We start from the raw sequence: 20,775 nt of genomic DNA, 5'->3' as shown, positions 1-20,775 counted from the left end.
CCCTGCGCGCGCGCTGGCGGTTGGTTTCCCCGGAGCTCGCTCTGATTGGCTGATCGACCGTTCCCCGCCTCGCGCCCATTGGGCCGGGGCGGACGGAGGGGGTGGGATCTGCGCGCTGATTGGCCGGTGTGGACAGAGGGCCGGCCGGGCCGCAGAAGGCGCCGGGGCGGGCGGGACGTGGCGGGAGCGGCGGCGCCGGAGTTGGAGCCCGCGGCGTCACCGGCACCGCTCGTCCCTCACGGCCGCTGCCCGGCCGAGCCGGGGAGAAGGAGAAGAGGAGAGGAGAGGACCGAGCTGCGGCTCCGCCCGGCCCGGCGCGGATCTGAGGTAGCCGCTGGCACCGGGAGGGCCGCATCGCCCCAGCCCCGCCGGGCACAGTGCGGCTCTGGGTGTAAAGAGCTGCGCGAGGAGGAGGGGTGGGCTTCTGCTTCTGCTTGTCAAGTGGAAATAGTGGGGCTTTAAAAAAATGTCACACTTTTGGAAACTTAAATTTGAGGCTAATTTGGGCATTTGGCTTTTAAGGGGGGTTAATTAACTGCCGCTGGAAGCATCAGAGGTCGCTGAGTTCCTTGGAGGACTGCCTTAAAATTAAAGTACTTTCCTGGCAAGTTGAAATGCAGAGGAAGCACCTTTGCTTGGCAAGGTTTCGTGCTTGAGATAACTACAAAGAGACTTCTTGCTTATTTGTTAAAAGGTATTGAGGTATTTGCCAAATGATACGGGCTGTCAGTTGTTCTGTATGTTGTTTTGTTTAGGAACCTCCAAAAAAAATCTAATCCTGCTCATGTAAATAAGTTAATGTGATTACATACTAATTTCTTCAGGTCTCTTTGAAGTCTGACTGCAAGTTTTGGACTGTATTATTTTAATTAAGCCAACGCTTTATTTCAGAAGTCTTCAAAGTTTAAGTGGTTTGAATACTTACTGGAAATATGAAGGCTAAAACAGGGCTTTGGGAAGCTGATCTTGTATTAAATTTGCTAAATAAATTCTTTCATGCCATGGGAGTTTCTAACTAATGATAACTCTTTTTCTCCCTAAACTATACCCAAGCAGTTTTTCCTTCAGTTTTATCTGCAAGCCTGTATTTTGCCCTACACATCTTCCAAGGTTCCACAGAGAAACTGTCAGGTGGACAACAAAGGTTTTGTGTTGACTTTGTAACTCTGGCAACTTCATAGGACAAAGTTTCTGCTTTGTTGGCCTGAACTTGAAACAAAAAAAGTACCAACAGTTTAAGTATCCTATTTCTTGGTTTTCTTACTGTGTCATGCCTTTGTTTCTTCTTTTAAACATTGTAAGATTGTGATGAACCTTAATCCATTGTTTTTATCTGTGATCTTCCCAGATTTGTTCCCAGAAGGATGGTCCCTTTCAGCTTCCCTCTGTCCAAGTGTGCACTTTGGGACCCAGTCCCCATGGGTGATGTCATTGGCGCACACATCACCTATTACAGGTATCGATAACTTTTTCAGGCAAGGTAATGGTTAAAGTTAACATAAATTATGGATTGTGTGATGTGAAGCCTCATTTTGTCTTTTGAGTCTATTGTGTGACAAGGCCCAAAGGAAAAGGAAGCAGTGTGTTTGTTATAAGCATGCAGGGATTTTCATTGGAAAGATTTCAGTTTCCATTCCTTTCCTTTGTCCAGTGGCTTGAAGGTGCATCAGTCTAAAGAAACTTCTTTCCATTTTTCTTCCCTTAAGGATAAGTGATACTTTTTAAAAACAAGCATTAAAAAGAAATTGTGACTTAAACTTGCTTATTGTCCCTTTTTAGAAGCCCCAAACTATCTCTGGTGGAGAAAACCTTGCGGCTTGCCTATCGCCATGCTAAGCAGAATGAAAAGAAATCGTTTTCCTGTTTTTTGCTTGGGACCCTGGCAGTAGACGAAGGTAATTTAGAATTAATTAATTAATTTAGAATTACCTCCACATGAGGTAGACAGGCAGTATTGGTTGGTTGAGTAATCTGTTGTTAAGGAGTCTGGGTTGTTGCTCTTGGACTCTAACTCCATTTATTTGTTTTGAAGATGGGGAAGGAGTAACGCTAACAATCGATCGTTTTGATCCTGGCCGAGAAGTTGCTGGTGGATCAGGCAAAATTCCAACTGCATCCCTTCCTGGAGACTTTTTGATTCCATGTACAATTAATGCCTGGGGACCTTGTTCAGATAATATAGTAGTGCACAGTGTGGAAGATATCACCTTGGCTTTCAAGGTAGGCATCTCTCAGCAACTTTTGGGTCTCTTCAACAGTGAACTATCTGCCAGGCAGGGCATGGGACTGTACACAGAGCTTGTTTTCCAGCACAGCAATGTTATGGCTGAAGCAAAACTGTGCAGTTAATTGTGTGAAATGAGCTGCTTGAGTGTCATTGAGAAGAGTATTGAAACTGTTAAAATCAGTTAATCCTCACAGGTGTTTAAGGATCACACAGTCTTTAATCTCGGACAGAAATCTTGCTGACTGACCAAAGTTTTTCAGCTGGTCTAACCACCTAAACCAGCAAAACAAAAGAGATTGCAGCAAACTTACTTAAACAAAAAAAAACAGCTTTTTTGTCTCTTTCCCCCCCCCCCCTCAAAACTGTCATTAATCAGTTGCAGTGTTTGGACAGTTGTTGCTGAAGTGTTGCTAGGCAAGTGACCTGCCCAAAACATGTAAAGCCCTATGTAGGTGAGCAGCCATAACTGAAATATGTGCTCTGCTGTAGGCATGTAATTGCCTAAATACTTTTTATTCCTGTAGAATTTTCACTGTAGTTGTTGTTGTGTGTATTTTGTAATGCAAATTGAGCCTATTTCACATCTCAACTTCCTCATGATGATACATAATATGATAACATATTATCATGATGATAATATGTTAAATTATGTGTTTCTTGAATGCAAGTAAGAAAACTTTGACAAATCAGCTTGAGCCTTTTAGTTCTGTTGTTATATTAATTTTTATATAACTGAAGTAACCCCAGGCTTTCTAATACATCAAAAAACAGTGCTAAGGTTTGCATAGTTAATTTTCAAGTGTATTCTGCATTATTGATTATAATCAATAGAGCAGTGATCTTTGGAGACCTGGCTAATGGCATTTTTGTAGAGTACCTTTTGCAAGAGTAGCTGTGAGTTCCTAGTGTAATACATCTTGAATCATGGTAATCGTATGAAAATAATTTAGTGTATGTAACTTTTTTTTTCTTGCTTCTAGGGTCTGCAGCAGAGTCTGTGCAGTAAAGAATCTCTGGATCTTTCTAAACTGCTCACTGTTAGAGCTCACATTGTTTTCACAGAAAACCTGGATAATCTCCACTTTAATTTTCGCTGGGCTTCTCTTACTGTGGCAAATATTTTGGAATACACCCCTGTGAAGTCTGTCCCAATTATTCCAACAGCCCTAGCAAGAAAATTGAACAGTCCTTTGAATATTGCACAAGTTCAAGGAACTTACAAATGTGGGTGAGTAAAGGGTGGTGCTAAAGCTGTCAAAGTTGTCTGTCAGTTTCTTGCCTTTCCTAAAAGAGATGTGTAGGAGAGATCTCAATTGTACTTTGGTTTTTACTAAGAATAATTGCCATAAAAATGGCATGTCTTCTGGCCTTGGAAATGTATTAAAAGTTATATAATAAATGTTATCAAAAGAAACAGGAAATGGGGTGGAGCAAAAACATTAGCTGGTTGAGTAGGAGTTCTTGCTTTTGGCATCACTGAAAGGATCTTCCTACTTGGGCAGAAGAACACACCTTTCTTTAACATAATAAATATAAACAGCTTCCAGCTTTTTAAACATCATCAGTGCTTGCCCTACAATGAAAATCAGATGAGTGCAAACCAAAGCTTTTTTTTTTGTTCTGTTTTTTGGGGTTTTTTTTGTTAATTGTGTTTCTGAGGTGGTATCGGTGAGTCATCATTCTGACTGGTAACTAATTTATTAGGATGAACTAAAGATAGATCAGGAAATAATTTGAAGCAACTGAATATCATTTTATTTGGACAGGGACTTTATGAATGCCTCTCTGGAAGTTACTTGTCAAGTTTAAGTGACTTGTACTTCAGAATTTGTTATAAGTACTAATTCTAGTATTTACTAAAATATTGCAAGTAGTACTAAGTAAATTTTGTCCTTGTTAATTCCTTGATACACAGGGAATTGCTGGGGAGTTGCAGTTAAGTGCGTGGAGTAAGAGTAGTTTTGGTCCTTTTTTTTTTTTCCTAAATTTCTTTTCTTACAGTATTTTCTAAACTTGTACTTGTCTCTTCAGGATTTTTTTTATTCTGAAAAACTGCCTTGCAAAATGCAATCAAGCCCAACTTTTGTTTTTTTTCAGCTACCTCACTATGGACCAAACACGGAAATTGCTTTTGCTGCTTGAGTCTGATCCCAAGGCTTATGCTCTGCCATTAGTTGGAGTGTAAGTGTTTGTCCAGGTTAATTCACACATTGATTTGAGATTTATGTGAGGGATTACATAGCAAAAATGTGGTAACATAGCTGTCTCTAATTTGATTTTTTTCCTTACTTTTAGTTGGCTGAGTGGAGTTACTCATATCTGCAGTCCTCAAGTCTGGGCCTCTTGCTTGCGATATTTGTTCAGTTCTTCAATTCAAGAAAGGCAAGTCACTTTTATAGGTCAAACATAGAAGCTATTGGCTGCCTAAAAAACTATTCCACAGAAATGCATGACAACATGGGCTCTACTTAAAGATATTTGAGGAAATTCTGTGATTTATATGTTGCATAGGAGTAAGGCTGTCTGATTTAAGTGTTCTTTTTGGTTTTGGCTTCTGCACAAAAATTTTCTATGACTGAAATGTTGGAAAGCTGAGCTGATATCTCAGAGTCAGAAGAGGGTAAACATTAATATCATTAAGGTCATTTTAGTTTAAATAAGAAGCCACAGGAAACAGTAGTTTAAACCATGATGGGGTTTTGGTTTTGAATTTTTCTTAGGGCTATTTTCTTTGAGATAAGTTTTCTTCCTGCTTGTGCCTGACCAGCATATTGATTTGCAGCCTATGCTGTCCTGTTATGACTTCCTGTTAAATGTTCAGGTTTTTTAAGAGTGTTTGCATTCTGGGGTATTTTTTATATTGTGGTGTTAGTGGATAGTCATTCCTCATTGTCTATATCTTTTCACTTGTAATATTTGCTGGGTTCTATTTATATGGAGCTGGGAGAGAGTTCAGGTGTTTATAGTTTGAAACTGCACCTCAGGTAAGTGAGACTCTAAAATATGCTGTATGCATAAGCACCTCTTCTGATTGACCACACTTATTGTTAAATTATGAAATACAACCACGTTTGGTGAGCAGATGTGTCTGCAATTACAAAACAGACTCCTTTCCCTTAACAACTGAAATCTGTCCAAACACAGATAAGAGACCAATTAGATTATTAGATAGGCAAGTTGGATGCTTGACTCTCATTAACTTTCACTGATGCCATCATGGAAGTGGATTAGGGAGATTTGATGAACCATGCAAATAGCATTAACCTCTGCAGGCTAACTGCTTAATCTGTGCATTATACATTTTTAACTCTTTTAGTTGTAAGTATAATTTTGAAGTTGCACAAATGTGGTTTTCAAGAATCCTGTTTCTACTGTTTTTTCTATCACATATATTACTTAATAAAAAAAAACAAACAAGTAAAAAACCCCACAAACAAGCATGTTACAAGTGCTATAAAAAGAAAAACTGGTCTGAAAGTAGTACTGCCTTTTCCTGGAAACATACATTATTGTCATTATCCTTGACCTTGTGTTAAATGCTGATTGTTGTTACTTGCTATTCTCAACTTGTAGAAAAAAAACCATTCAATATAATTTTTCTTTAAAAAAGTATGTTTGCTAATGAATGTTTTTTGAATATTTAGGGATAACCATGTCACTAAGTGGCTTTACAATGCATCTTCAACTGAAAACTAAAAAGAAAATAAAACACAGTATTATTCTTGCAGATGTTTTCTTCTGTGTCATGTTTGAACCCTTCCAGGAATTCATTTAAAGTACAAAGTAAAGGTTTGAAATACAAAGGAGATGACTTATTCCCACTTCTCTACTTTTCTTTGATTCTTGCATGTGGCTACAGTCATAAATCCTTCTGCACTATCTATAGCTCAGCACCACTCAGAATGCTGTGATTCACCAGTTTGCTAAGTTGTGTGAAAATTGGCTTACTATATTGAAAAATCTAAGGGCCTTCTTCATGTTTAAGTTATTTAAGGATGTGATTTTTCTTCTATTTTAGGGTTTTTTCAGAATCTGGGAGTTTTCTTATTGTGCTGTATTCATTGACACACAAGGAACCAGAGTTTTATGAGTGTGTTCCATACAGTGGGCAGACTGAGCTGGGGTTTCAGATCCTAACTTGTCATGAAACTGTTCACCTCTTCAAAGTAAGTGTCTTGCTTTCCTCCTGCATTGTGGTACTTCAAATTTTGCCTTAAAAGAATCATTATCATGTGACCAAATGGATCTGCAGTGTTTGAGAATGATGTAGCTCTATAAAGCTGCTTTTTCTTAGGGACTACTGTAAATTCAGTTTGTCACTCAAAATGAGAAATTACTTCCAAAATCAGCAGTGCTCACTTTTCTAATAGCATTAAGTGTCTAAGTATACTGTGCTGTGTTGCACTTGGTTAGTGTTCCTTCCTGCTAGTGACCTTCTGGCCTTATGAGCAGAGACTCAGACTTGCTACAGCATTTGTTACTGTGGTCTGCTGTGTTCACCTTGGCCACATCTAACAGCTGCTCTGGGTGGTGCTTGCTGGAGAGCAAAGCTGAGTGTTGTGCTTTGCTTCAAGTTGAATGCAAAAAGGAATTCAGACAGAATGGCAAATTTTATCTTTGTCCAAAGTGACTCTGAAAGAATTTGATGATACAAGTCTAGGAGATGGCTAGTAAGGCTTGAAGTTCTAGGAAATCTCAGTTCCTTGTATGCTTTCCTAGGCTTGTGCAGAGCCTGGAGTTGTTAATTTGCTCAGTAAGTGCTACTGTGCTCTGTCAGAGAAGCAGTGAGTGTAATGTGTGTGCTATGCTGTGTACTCAGTTCTCTTTCCAATTGAATTTCCTTGTTCAGAGCTGCCTTCTACCTTTAGCCTAGGGACATCTTAGCTTTCTGAAAATGACAGATCTCTCCACAGAATGTCATTTCTGTGGTCTGGAGAAATTGCCCAGCTGTGGTGTGTGAAACAGTACAGGAATGTTTGTTTCCTGTAGTGGTGGCAGCCCTGGAGGAGTATCTGAGCAGTTAGATGAGGAAGCATCTGCTCATGGCTATAATTAGCCCAACTACTTTACAGAGTAGCAGGGGAACAGTGTTAAACAGGAAGGGAAGTTGCCTGCTTCCTTGTAGTGGTGAAAAATTTGAAAGTAGCAGATAATCATATAAACGTCCTTAAAGCTGTTTCTCTGGGAGTAGTACCTCAGTGATTGGAAGTTTGAAGGTTTCATGCTTCACAAATTTGGAACATTTCATTCCAGAATGTTGAACCGTCAGATAAGAGTCCTATCCAGTTTGAGTTGAGTGGAGAAAACCAAAATGCAGAAACTGAGTTCTTCAGCAGAATTTGCAAGAAACTTCCAATCAAAAGGTAAATATCTCAGATGCTATTTATGTGGAAAAATCCAATATTTATTGGATGAGATTTTTGATCTGTTTTGTGCTATGTGTCAGTTTAACTGTGCATACATTCTCTTGCATTAAAATCTGTGTATGTGCTTTTGTTTATTCCTAGAGTTAATATTTTTCAAGTACGATGGTCAAGCTGACTGTATTCCAAAGAAACCTACTTGATACTGGTGGTTTTAATTTATACATTGGATGTTTCTAAAAAAGCCTCCTCTCTGATGAGGCTTAGTTCTCTGTATTAAGCTTTAAGTGAGATCTGTCCTTTGAAGCAAATCTCTAATTGAAATCTACTTAAGTTGAAAAAAAATTCCTTTTTTTCTTCCCACTTTTCAGAGCTCCAAGAACTTATTAGGTTGAAACTTAGTGATTTTTAAGAACCTGACTTATTCATCAGATTTTTTTCTATGACTAGAAGATGGCCTTTATTTTCCCTCAGACATTACAATCTTTACTGTAGCACCTCCTATCTTTTTACTATAAATCAGTGCTTTGCTGTTAGAATGTCATTTAAAAGGTGTGTTTGTATGATGCTGTGGAGGAGGGAGGGTTTGTAACTTCTTGCTCAAAAGAAGCATTTATATTTTCATTGTTTGATCTTAGAAGTGTTTGCTGGGTGAACTCCCCACCAGGCAGAAGATGGATAGCAACCATTTACTGGAAAAATGATGGACTGTAGATGGCACATTGAAAAACACAGTTTCATGTTACTGCTGCCAAATCTGACAAACAGACACTTATTTTGATTTATTGTTGTTTTTAGTCCTCCCCAAGGCTCTTCACCCAGCAAGTTGTCAGCAAGTGATCACGACTCTGGTGTGGAAGATGAGGATTTATCCCCCAGACCAATTCCAAGTCCTCACCCAGTGAGTCAACAGGTAACTAAATAGTTGCTCTGGATATCTCAGATGTGACACTTGGAGCAGCAAAACTCATTGTAAGGGAACTGGAGAGTGTAAAGCTTCTCTCTGAATGCTAACAGGGAAAAACATAATTGCAGAAATGAACCAAGAGTCCCACTCCTTCTGTAGTTAACCTGCCATTTTTCTAGGATTCTAGACTCTTTAATTCCTGCACATGCTATGATTTGGGAACAGAGAGAGTAGTTTCTACTTCAGGAATCTCACTGTTTTTGAATGAAAGAGCTGCAGTGTCTGAGACACAGGCAGCAAGCACTTCAGTTTTTTTTATTTCATTTACCAAAAAGATCTGCTGCTCTGTCTTGTTTTTACTGAAATGAGTACAAATACAATAAATACTGGCTCTTGTGCAGCATAGATCTAGAAGGATGTAAAAATTTGGTATAAAATGTGTTCTATTGCAGCTATCTCCTGAATCTAAGAATAGTAAGAGAAACATAGTCCACCTCTAGAAGGGCAGTATCCATATTCGGAAATGTACTTCCAAATGACATGAAACATTCATTTGGCAGATGTGGCTGTTATGCTATATGAAAGCACTTTTCTTTAAGAATGTTTCTAGAGATCTTGCTGGTTTTTCTGGATTCTCCAGCCTTTTAGTAATGTGTTTAACATGTGGTTGGTTTGGAGCTGATAATCATCATGTATTGATTTTAAATTAAAAAATTTTCTTTGAGAAAATCTTGCATTCAAAGAACAGACAATATTTTTGAATCATACATATCATGCATGTGTGTAATTGTTCCTTCAGGTTACCAGAATTTTTCCATCAGTGCCGGAGCTGTCACTTATTTTGGATGGGAGTTTCATAGAATCAGGGCAATCATCTAAGCCTGTGGGGACCTCAGGTGCTAAAAGTGTACCCACAGTGTCAAATCAGCCTATTAAAAAGAATTGGTGCTTGAGACCTACATGTCACCCCAGCCAGCACTCTGAAGACAGGCAGAACTTTCCTGCTAATAAGGGAGATCCCACTTTGAGACGATTACCAAATCCTATAAACCAGAAAATTCCAGCTTCAATGCCTTGTAGAGGAAATCAAGCTCTACTACAGCAGCAGGTGCAATGTAAGAAGGCTTCCCCTCAACCAAGAAAAAGTTCAGGATCATCTTCTCCTTCAACTCCTTGTAGTGGGCCTTCCCCAGATACATCTGTGTACCACCCCAGAAAGCCACTGGAAAAACTTGTATTAAATCCTGAAAGTGTCACACCACAGGGAGAGCTTCCAGTTAGGAGAACATCAACATCTGGTTCCAAGCAGCTTCCTGCTGTTACACAGCCAGTCCTTCACAACTCTGCTTTGTCACCACAGAGCTGCAGACAACCACCAGATCTGCAGCTGCCAGTTCAAGTGCCACCTTCCTGTCCAGCATGCAGCTGTCAGTGTCCTGCTTCTCTCCAGTATAATCCCATGAACTCATGGCAAGGAATTGGTAAAATGAGCCCCCAACACGGAGCGGAAATCCAGTCGGAGATGGCTCAGCAAAATCCTTGTGCAGTGTTCCATCAAAATATTTGCCCAAATGTTTGCTGTAACCCAGGCTATGCCACAAGCAGCCCAATAAATGTGAGATATCCTGGGAAAACAGGGAGCTGCTCTCTTGACAGTGGCTTATCACCTGGAATAAGGATGCCATCGAGTGGGAGCCCCTCGAGCCCGCAGTGCTGTGCAGCCTGCGCGCCGTGCCTGCACACGCCTGCTCCTGCCACAGCATCAGATAATGGCATGATGGGATTATCTCCAGATGCATACAGACTTCTTACTGAACAAGACAGACAACTCAAATTACTTCAAGCTCAGGTTTGTGGAAATGTCAGCTTTCTCCTCTGCCCTCTCAGTGATTAAGCTTTGATAGCTCCCCTGCTGAAGGAATTAAATTAACTGTTGTCTATCCATGTTGGAACAAGGGAGCCTGTCATACCAGCTGCAGTCTGGGCATGGAGAGGGGACTCAATAGCTCTACCAATTGGTGTCCCTTTAAAAATTATTTGACTTATATCTAATTAAATTTTGCATTTATTTTTGTGGTATTTCCATAATGAAGGTTTCTCTTCAGTAGACTGTAATGCAAACTGATGTACTTTCTGTATAAATGCTTTTCTACTTACATGCTCATCTCTGTAAAAAAAAAAAAATATTGCATAGGCTAGAGGCTTTGGAATTATTGTAAACATACAGATGAAGCACATAATGTTGCTTTTTCCACCTTCAAGCCTGCAGTTCTCTGAGCTGTTGCCTTGAAAAATCCAGTTGTCTACATTGATTCCTGATTCATCAGGTCTTTGCTGTGCTAGAAAACTGGACTTTGGGGACCTTGTTGTGTCTGTTGCCTCACTAGGTTAAGTTTCTTCAAAGCACCAGCCACTTAATTAACCTGCAGACCCTGTATTTTGCAGGATATGATTTGGGGCTGGAGAGCCAGAGTTTAAATTTTGTTGTTAGTGGTGAACAATATAAACAGGAAAGTTTGCAGTACTTGAACTAGAAAATTGCAGCTGGAATTTGGTTTTGGTACAGTTCCTGTATGTTAAGTCAAGCAAAGCATGGGTTGTGTGAGAGGGAAACCCCTCCTTACTGCAGCCTTCACTGTTACTCTTTCCCCCTGGAGCTGCAAGCTAATCGGTGAACAGGGTGGATGAAAAGCCTAGAGAGAAGATTGCCTGGCAACCTAAATTTTATCATTTAATTGCTTAGCTTTGTAATTAATACAAAGTTGGTGTAGGGACAGTTGGCATATAAATGCTTGGCTGGTAAGTCGGTTAATAGGCTTTGTATGTGAATGAAAGGGAAGGAATACTTCCAGCAAGTGTGGTACAAATAGGCTTTACCCAAGTTGTCTTGGTGCTGCCTCTGCCAATGTGCTTAAAGATCTTATTTGCTAGCTCTGCCAACATCAAAATTGGTGTTTTGATTTATGCCGTGTGCACTGCTGAGAACTGGAAGGCGTTCAGGCCGCTGTGGCAGCGTAGCCTGTATTGGAATCCAGCTCTTAGCAGAAGCCAGTTAATTCTGTTTCAGCTGCTAGAGCTGACATTTTGTGTGCAGGTGCAGACTGTGTGCTGTCTGTTGCAGATCCAGCGCCTGCTGGAGGCGCAGGCTGGCCGGGCGGCGCCGCAGCCCCAGGGGCCGGGGGCTGCCGTCTGCACGGAGACTCAGACCTCGCCGCCCGCGCGCAGGAGGAGCAGCGCCAGCGTTGCCGTGGGCACAGGTATCCTTCCTCCTTTAAAGCAGCCTGGCACTGCTTCTGGGCATTTCTGGGCTCTTTGGGCATGGGGGAGGTGTTTTGCACAAATGCTGAAGTTGTGCACACATGCTCCTAGATCCAAAAAAAAACTAAGTTGAGGTGTTATTTTCAAGTTGATGCTGGAGTTACTTTTGTCTTTGCCATCACTGAAATAATTGTTTTTCCAATGGTTTTAAAATGGTGTGTTGTTGAAGCATAACTCCAAAAGTAATAAGTAATAGCTCCTACACCGTACAGTGTTCCAATAAATATTGATGTTTGTAAATCATGCATGAAGACTGTATTTGCTTTAATTTAGACAACTTATGCCGCTGCATCTGTACAGCTGCATATTAACATATTGGTTCCTGTTAAACCCGTGGAAGTGTTTTGGTTAGTTTGGAGGAAACTTTGAAACAGGCTCAAGGTCAATGCATTAAAATGATTTAATACAACCATTCCTTTTCATGAAGTATACTTTGGAAGAAACTAGGACTTGAATGATGTTTTGGCAACTTTTAGATGATTTGAACTGTAAATCACTTTTTAAATGGTGAAAGAAACATGAATGAGGGAAAATTATTCCTCTAGCTGTACAAAGCCTCAGAAGGGTCTTAGAAGAAAGTAATGACTCTTCCTAAATAGTTAAATCTCTAATTTTGTCCTAGGTGCTAGTTTATTTTGGAATACAGACTCAGAAAAACAAGGCAACTCCATACCACGAGGGAAAAAAGAAGATGGAGAGATCTCTAAGGAGGATATAAGCATTTCAATTAATGCTGAACAAGATGCAAGTAATACAAGTATTGCTTCTTCCTTAAGGGTGGTTGACATGCCCAGCTTTGTAGAGAGTATTCACCTTGTGGAAGAAGGAGCTAATCAGAACACTCCCCAGTAAGTAACAGAAGTACCCTGTGCTCACATAATGTCCCGAACTGCCTTATGTAAGTTATTACTTCTATAATATTTTTTTCTTCAGGAGTTATAAATAGTCTGACCTCAGCTGTTGTGTTCTCTCCCTTTTTTATTTTTTAATTATGCTTTGGATTGTACAGCTCACCAACACAGCTGCCTTTAGAGTCTGCATTTATCAGTCATGCAGGTTTAGCTTGCCTACCTATCAGCAGGAGCTGATGGCAAAAGCCTTTAACTTGCAAAAGCATGCACTGTGCAGCATTCCTTTTCTTACCTTTAAATCCTGATTGCAAAAGAAGGTGCTGCTATACTCAGTTGTTTTCCTACAGTGGCTTTTCGTTGTCAGCATTCAGAACCCTTCCAGTTCTGAGGGGCTTGGGATGAGGAGTTTGTGGTTATGTGACTGTTCCCTGAATTTCTCTTTATTTTATGCCTTATTACTTTGTGTGTGGTGCATGCAGATATCAATGCTGTCAATTTAATTATTTTTAAGCTCAGTTTCTTTATAGTGTGGTGACTAATCTCAGACTAATTTGGGGAGTGGTTTTAAAAATATTTTTAATTATCTATATGGATGCTATTTCTATGTAGGAATAGCTCAACAATTTAGCATTTTAGTGATCTAATATTGTCTAAGTATAAGAAGCCAAAGGGGGGGAAATACCCTTCCAGTTAAATTAGGTTCCTAATATACTCAAATTAGGGAAAAATTATGGCAATTGAGCTGTAACTTAACAATTCATAGCCCTTGATTAAAGTACTGTTTGCAAACATTTACTGCTACCAGAAATGTTACAAATTCAGGTCAATCTTAGGAACATTGTATTTTAGGACAATGCCATCTTAAGGTTCTCTTCAACTTGGATTCATAAACCAGTAAAATAGCTGTAAAGTATCTTATAGTGAGAATGTAGGGCGTCACCCAGATTTCTTTGAGGAGGAGGAGGGAACATTTTTGGGAATGATGAATAATTGCTAGTGTAACAGTAGCTGATAACCTACATTGACTATCTGGTATGTCACGTGGTTTAAATCTTATCGCTTTCAACACAGGCAATTGATCAGTTGAGTTCTGAAATTCCCTTATCTTACACTTGTCTCCTCGGGAGGAACAGGAAAGGGGAGGAGGGTCGCTTGAGGATCTTCTTGGGATGATAGTAGTATTGATATGTCTGGTCTCCAAAGGCTTATGCAATGCACACAGCAGCCAAGGGGGGTGCAGAGCATTGTGTTATAACTCATTCAGTGTTTACCCTTTATATTTCCTCTTTCACATCTGTTATTGAACAGTATTTCAGTTTGTGTTACTCAGTGTGCATGTGTGTACTTGTAACTGTCTTTGAGAAGTTTTTAAACTGCCACAGGAATCCCACAATAAATTATGTACAAAGCAGTTTCTTGAATAAATTATGTGTCAGAGAATACAGAAGATACTTGCTCCTAAAGGCTTATAAGTGAAATGCTGAAAACTTAAATTCCAAATTGTTAATAACTTTCCTTTCATCTGGTTTAAGTCATGGAGTGTCACTGAGTTTTGACTAGTCCAGAGATGTCATTGGCCCTTTCAAATAATCTTTTGGAAAACTAGTTGGGCTGTTGTAATTGCACATTTGGAGGTCTGTTTCCTTGGTCCTCAAATAACTTTTGTGACTGCAGAAAGGAGCAAAGCCTTGAGCAGCAGGAAGAACTCAAACCCATTGGGACCCATTTGCAGTACTCGATTGTTCTCCTCTGATGTTCATGAAAAAATGAAGTACATCTAGTGATAATGATGCTTTTGCTGTTTCAAGGAAGTTTGTAGCTATGTTGGTGTTCTCTTCCAGAACTGGAAATGTTTCCCAAGCACTTGTTCGTGGTTCATCCTTGGAAGAAGGTGTCAGTGTGTCTTTACAGAAAGAGCCATCGGAGGGAGCCAGGAGCCAGGTGGTGGCAACAAGCGAGCAGAGCTCGGAGCCACCCACCTCGCTGCTGCCTCAGCAACCTTCAGAGGAGCAGAAGCTTTACCAGGACTTACTGGTAACTCATGCACGTTTTATATTCTGCACTGACTGCAACAGTCAGAACAGCACTCTGCTGAAGTTATGATGTGGTATTGGCATGAATGAAAGCTGTGTGTGGTTTTCAGTTTCACATTGTGCTCTGCAGAAGGCTCCAAGTTTGTGGTTCTTCAATTTTTTTAAAGTGTTTAAGTGGTTATTTTGTACTTCTTTTTCATGCATAGATGGAGTGCTTTCTATTATCTAATAAATAACAATTCTTTAATTCAAGGATGTCAGCTGATAACTTCCCAAATTAGTGGCCTTTAAAATAACACAGCATTTTACCTTCAAGTGCCTTAAAGGGCAGATATTTTAATCTTGAAGAATATCAGTATGTGATGTGTTTAAATTCAGAACAGACTCTTATAGAAATCTTGAAGTGTAAGATGTTCCAGTGTTTGACTACACTGCTGTGAGTTAAAGTGATTGCATCTGAACTATATCTGAATTTGCCTTCTTTGTCAGAATAAGCTATTAATCCATTAAGTTGTATTTGAAGTTGTGTAAGCATAAGTCAGGATTTTGGTATTTGACAGTCCCTGTATGTCATGATGTTTTTGCCATGTGCTCTCTTTTTCTGTAGGGCCAAGTAAACCACCTCTTAAAAACCTCAGAACAGCAAGATCACTTGCCTTTGAAATCAGGATTTGTTACTGATGATGGTCCTACATATCAGGATATTGATGATGCAGCAGAAGTGGCTTCAGAGACTGACACAGGAGGGGTGGACAAAGAGAGTGTCATTAGTGCCACACTCAAACAGCTGAGGAATCTTGGAGTGACAGTGGACTCACCTGGCAGTATGAAGGAAAATACACACAAAGTGGAGAGTGCCAGGTAAAATGCTGGTGGTTTTGAGTAGTAATGTGTAGATACAACTGAAAATGAAGATTTGGCTTAATGAGTCAGGAGAAGACTCTGTTCACTGCCACTGGGATTTGGGTGCACCTTGATCTACATTTCCTGCAGAACTGAGTTGCTGGCTCATGCTATGGGCATTTCAGAGAAGAGCTCTGCTAGCAAAACTCAGATTATTTAAGTATAACACAAGTAGCTCTTGCTGTTAGAGCATCTGGTGATTCTTAAAGCACTATGCATGCAATTCCCCTAGAGTAACAAGGAAGCTATGGGCAGTTCTTTGGTCTGTGTCCAAGTATTCCAGAGCAACTCTGGACTTGGGAGACTGAATATTAAGCAGCTGTGTATTTTCTCATTGCTTCTTAACTTTATCTTGCACTTTACCAGTATATGTGAAATTGTTATTGTGACTTTGGTATCTAAGCAAAACTGATTCTGTCCTAATTGCTTGTTATTGTGGGTGCAGTGCCTTGAGCAGAGAAAGTGCTGGGGAGGGAAACAACCTTGTTGAAACAGAGGAAGGAACAGAGAAGTAACTTCTGAAGGAGGGTTTTAGGCACAGGAATTAACTTGTGTAGCTGTGTAGACATAGGCTGACTGCCTGGTGCAACTTCACTTTCATCCTTATTGTCTTCTTGATCCTGGTGTGTAGCTGTTATGTAAACAAAAAATCTAACCATCTCCTAATTAATCTTCAGCCATGTGTCAAAAGCTGTTTCCAGTCATACTGTTTCTAACCTCTTTCTCTCCTTTTTACTTGTATTTTATTGGGTGGTTTTCTGGAATTTCTGGACTACCTTCCTGGCTGCAGTCTGTCAGTGTTCTTTTAATGTCATTAACATGCTAACATGTGAACCCATAAGGCAAAACTGGAACCCTTGGGGTTTTTTTCTTCAAACTTGGGGAGTGGGGTGGAGTTCTTCCTTCTGCCACTTTCAAGACTGATAAACAATTCTGAGAAAAGGTTTACAGTTCAGTGGAGAAGGAAACAACAGTGCAGCTCCATAGCATAATAAGTGGTGGTTGTTGTTCTGAGCCAGTTTATTCTCCCTAGGCAAACTTCACAATTTGTGCTTAGTGAAATAGGAAGCTTCTTAATTCCTTATATGAGGAGCTAGGGTTTGTGAACTAGTATATGATGTGTGAACTAAATGCAGTGGTTCCTGGTGTACCAGGTTCTTTCTATCTTTAAACACGTGCTACATATACAAGAAATTGCTTCACCAGGCAACAGAACAAACGAACATTTCCCATTTGAAGATACTTCAAAAACAAGAGCCTTATAGGCTTCTGGAAACAGATGCTAAGAGTTTCTATAAAAATCATGGAGTTACCATGTATTGGGAAAGATGTTCTTGGTCTCAGTCACTGGGTTTTATTTCTAGCTATAAAATTTGGGCTGAATGGTAGAAAGCAGAACTGTAGGATCAGACACATAATGTCACATTCACTGGTGAGAAAAGACCAAGAGGTCAAACCCGCTTTAAAACCAAAACCAGCTCTGTAACCTGCTAGAGATGGGTGGCTCTTCATATGAGGGTACTGTGTATTGAAGGAGAAGGGAATATCATCCATCCTCTGACAGTGTTTGGGTACTGTGGGGGTGAGTAGCTGGTTTTCAGTATGTGCAGATAATATCTCAGTCCTGATGGAGCCATGTTCAGAAGAAAGGAGAAATCAGTACAGTGAGCAAAATTGTGAAATTGATGCTTTCCTACTATGCTGAGGTAACTTTTTGATGCTTTCTTTCAGCATCTTGGCGTGCATAAGTCCTGAAGCAGTGGTGCCTGGATTAAATTCCATGTCTCTTGCCAATGTGAGCATGTGTCCCAACGTTGCTGATCTGAGCATGGAAGCAAACGCCATAGCACTGAAATATCTCAGTGAGAATCAGTTATCCCGACTGTCCCTCAGCCGCTCAGGCCAAAATCCTCCCACAGATTTCTCCTTCCAAGACATCTTGCAGACAAATACAGACAAGAGCATGGTGGGCCTGAGTTTAATTTCACCCAGCAATATGTCCTTTGCAACCAAGAAGTACATGAAGCGATACGGGCTGATACAGGGTGGTGACAGCAGTGAAGATGAAGAGGAACTGCAGGCTCAGGATGGCAATTTTGGCACTATCAAAAGCAAAAGCATGCCAGACAAAAACTGTACCCCTGCATTGGACAGCTTCAGCCACCAGACTGAATTACCCAAACGAATGGATGGAAGACTTCCCGTTCACCTAAAAAGTCACAGCAGAGAGTTGACTGCTAATGCTCGTCCAACAGAATTAAACAACCCTATGTTAAGAAATATTACAAATGAATTTTTTCCTCCCAGAACAGATCAAGCAGATGAGAACTCACTGCAGTTCCTAAAAGATTTAAAATCAAAACCCAGATTGTTACCTGGGAGGGTTGAATTCACTGAACAACCCATCAGGAAAGATGAAGGAGTTACTCAGGCCTTCCGTGGAAACCTCCATCCTTCAACTCTCGAAATGCTAAACCACTCAAACAGCATAAATTCTGTTGGCACCATTCTTGATGTGAAACAACTCAGGCAATTACCAAAGCTGTTCTGAGCATCCCCTGAGATGGCTGCAACCACTGCTTCAAATCAGAGGGACCTCTCTGTGTAAGACTACAGGAAACCACGGATTGATCTGTCTTTGAAGAGGTCACTCTGTTGTAGCCATGTAAAACTTGCAGAACTGAGTTTTCAGCCCAGCTCAGGGACAACCACCTCAAAGTGCCTGGCTGAGGCAATGCTGATCAGCACAGACATATGTGTGCACTTTTGTTTACAGTTAGGTGTGATTTTAAAGCATATTGAAGGTGAATCAACCTGAGCCCAAGATGTACTTTTAATATAATTTTAACAGTGGTGATTACTTAAGTGTTCTTCTGTTGACTTTTTAGAAACAGACTCTTCTGTGTTTGTGCCAACTGTGAGCCACTGATAATGTGTGTGGCAGAGGAGTAACAGAGCTAAAGCACTAATTTCTAGAAGTTTGCTGAAATGGTTGGATTATTGTGTGTGGGTTGCGTCTCTGGGGAAGGGAAGTATAACTTTGGCTTTACTTTCCATAAAATTATCTTGAATTCAGCCAAAATGGCACATATAACTTTGTATCATGAAATCTTTAATGAAAGGGGGGAAAGCTGGCACTTTTAAAAGTTGTAATTTTTTTTTCACCTGTTTGTTTTCTATTTATTTAAAATTATATACTGCTCATAAAGCTCAAAGGTTCCATTAAAAAAAAATAATTTTCACTATGTCTAATGCTGCATTTATTTAAGACACATGTGGCTTCCCAGTCACTGTTAGAATAGTTAAACTGAAGTTTACTGGTTCACCTGCTACTGAACTCCTCAGGAATCTGATACTGGGTGGTGGGGTAAGCAGAAATAATAATTTACTTTGTTCTGAATTAGCACATAAATATTCTGTCACCAAGCACTCCAGTCTATTAATGAAGCAGCTCTTTTCCATAACCTTGTGATGATAATATTGCACAAGGTGAAGAATTTGGCTGGAAGTGGTGATTCATTCCCATTTCCACCATTCCTGGTGGGCTCCAGTGGAATGATGATGGAGCCATGTGTTTTCTCACAGACCTTTTAGTGCATCAGCATTCTCTCACAGGCGCTGGAACAAACTTTGTTTTAGTGATGGCATTGTCTCAACAGCAGTTCAGCCAGTGGTGCTGACCTTGCCTTTCCTGTTCTGAGTGTTAAACCAGAGATTAAAACTCCCCACACTGAAGTCCTGGGCCTTTCCAGTCAAATCCTAAAGGCTGCAATGTTAGTTCTTGGTATGTTTGAGTGGGCACTCGTGGCTAATTAATTTATTACAGAATTGGGCTGAGATAAACCATGTGCTGTTTTAAAGCCAGTACAGAGAGAGGAAGGCAGCAGCTCCTTTTAAACCAGAATTTCTCCTCTCACGCAGCCTCTTCCATCAACAAGGGTATTTGCTTCCTTTCAGGAAAGGTGCTACTTTGCTATGCTGAAAAATAAAACCATTCTCAGTCCCTGAATCTCCCCTGGATCAGGCATAAGTTTATAATCTGCCAGCACATTTTCTGCTGAATCAGTCAAAAAATAGTTAATGTTTTTGAACATTCCAGTGAGATGAATGAGGCAATTCATACCTCTGAGCTATTGTTGCAGGGTTTTGTTCTTTGTTTCCTATTGTAAAATGTCTGGAAACACAGGAAGATGAGAGTTGTATTGGTTAATATTTTAAAGACTTTCTTCAAATGCTTAAGGGCTAGAAACAATTTGAAAACAAAAGCTAAACTACTTGCACACAGCTCAGGACAGGGTGTGGTGTTGTAATACGTTACACAAAGCATATAATCCTGGACAGCAACCTCCAAGCAAGCAAAATGTTAATTTACTGGACCAAAACAATAAAAAACACCCTTCCCCTTAAGCAGCGTTTTCCTTTCATAGTGTGGTGCTGAGTAATTTTTAAATGTCTGGATTTTTTTCTCCTGAAGCATGTACTGCAATTTGAGGTTAAAAACAAAAAAAAAAAAAAACAAAAAAAAAAAAAAAACCCAACAAAAAACACATGTAAAGCCAGGTCTAGCAAGGTTAACTGAGCACTGAGGCCCAAGCTCTAGAGCTACATGTCAGGTGCTGACACGGGCAATGGGGCAATATTAAGACGTTATTGATTGTCTGGGGGGGCTTTTTAGTTTTTTTCTTCTGTTGTTCCTAGCTATCCTTTATTACAATTAAGGGCAGATATTTACAATGCTAGCTGAAAAGGTGCTGGGTCTGCTCGGAGCATCACTGCCCACTTTGGATCATTTTGGTGCTCCCCACCCTGACTGAAGGCTTTGATCCATCTTCAGTGAAGTACAAATGCGGGCCGGAGGTGGGGTGAGCACGGCCCCGGCTCCCACGGCAGCGGGCACAGGCAGGGCTGGGAATGGCCCCGCGGCAGCTCTCGGTGCTCAGAAGATGCTCGGCTTCCTAATCTCCCCCGCCCAGCCCCGGCTGTTCTATCTTTAACGCTTCCTGTCGGGGAGAGGAGCCGGCTCGAAAATGGTCGTGTTTCCTGGCGGGAGGCACGGCGGGCTCTCGGCCGCGTCGTGACCGGCCTGCCCCGCCGCCCCACGCACGCTGCCGGCATCGTGCGGGCTCCTGCCGCCGGGACACGGCCCCGGCCGCTGGGGGAAACCTCTCCCACG

General features: G+C 40.7%; 1 protein-coding gene across 1 annotated transcript; it reads left to right on the top strand.

Annotated features, from left to right (window-relative positions):
- Positions 1-160: 160 nt before the first annotated feature.
- On the top strand, positions 161-18,844 carry STIL (STIL centriolar assembly protein). The gene is made up of 16 exons (XM_079314520.1): positions 161-327; positions 1,349-1,456; positions 1,780-1,895; positions 2,033-2,220; positions 3,208-3,455; positions 4,325-4,408; positions 4,523-4,609; positions 6,246-6,393; positions 7,481-7,590; positions 8,389-8,503; positions 9,297-10,346; positions 11,619-11,754; positions 12,438-12,663; positions 14,508-14,700; positions 15,307-15,560; positions 17,334-18,844. Exons 2-16 carry the CDS (start codon positions 1,365-1,367, stop codon positions 18,151-18,153), a joined length of 3,867 nt encoding a protein of 1,288 aa, XP_079170646.1. The 5' UTR covers positions 161-327; positions 1,349-1,364; the 3' UTR covers positions 18,154-18,844.
- The last annotated feature ends 1,931 nt before the right edge of the window (positions 18,845-20,775 follow it).

This window comes from Erithacus rubecula (assembly GCF_903797595.1).
Source record: "Erithacus rubecula genome assembly, chromosome: 10".
In the NCBI taxonomy this organism is placed as follows: Eukaryota; Metazoa; Chordata; class Aves; order Passeriformes; family Muscicapidae; genus Erithacus; species Erithacus rubecula.
The sequence above is the reverse complement of the archived record's forward strand: the minus strand, read 5'-3'. Positions and strand labels throughout refer to the sequence as shown.

What these genes read in the sequence shown, in the direction of transcription:
- STIL (XM_079314520.1), top strand. Translation starts at nt 1,365, where the DNA reads ATGGTCCCTTTCAGCTTCCCTCTGTCCAAGTGTGCACTTTGGGACCCA. An exon ending in GACCCTGGCAGTAGACGAAG is followed by an intron (nt 1,896 to 2,032) that starts GTAATTTAGAAT and finishes TTTGTTTTGAAG; the next exon opens with ATGGGGAAGGAGTAACGCTA. An exon ending in CAGCGTTGCCGTGGGCACAG is followed by an intron (nt 11,755 to 12,437) that starts GTATCCTTCCTC and finishes ATTTTGTCCTAG; the next exon opens with GTGCTAGTTTATTTTGGAAT.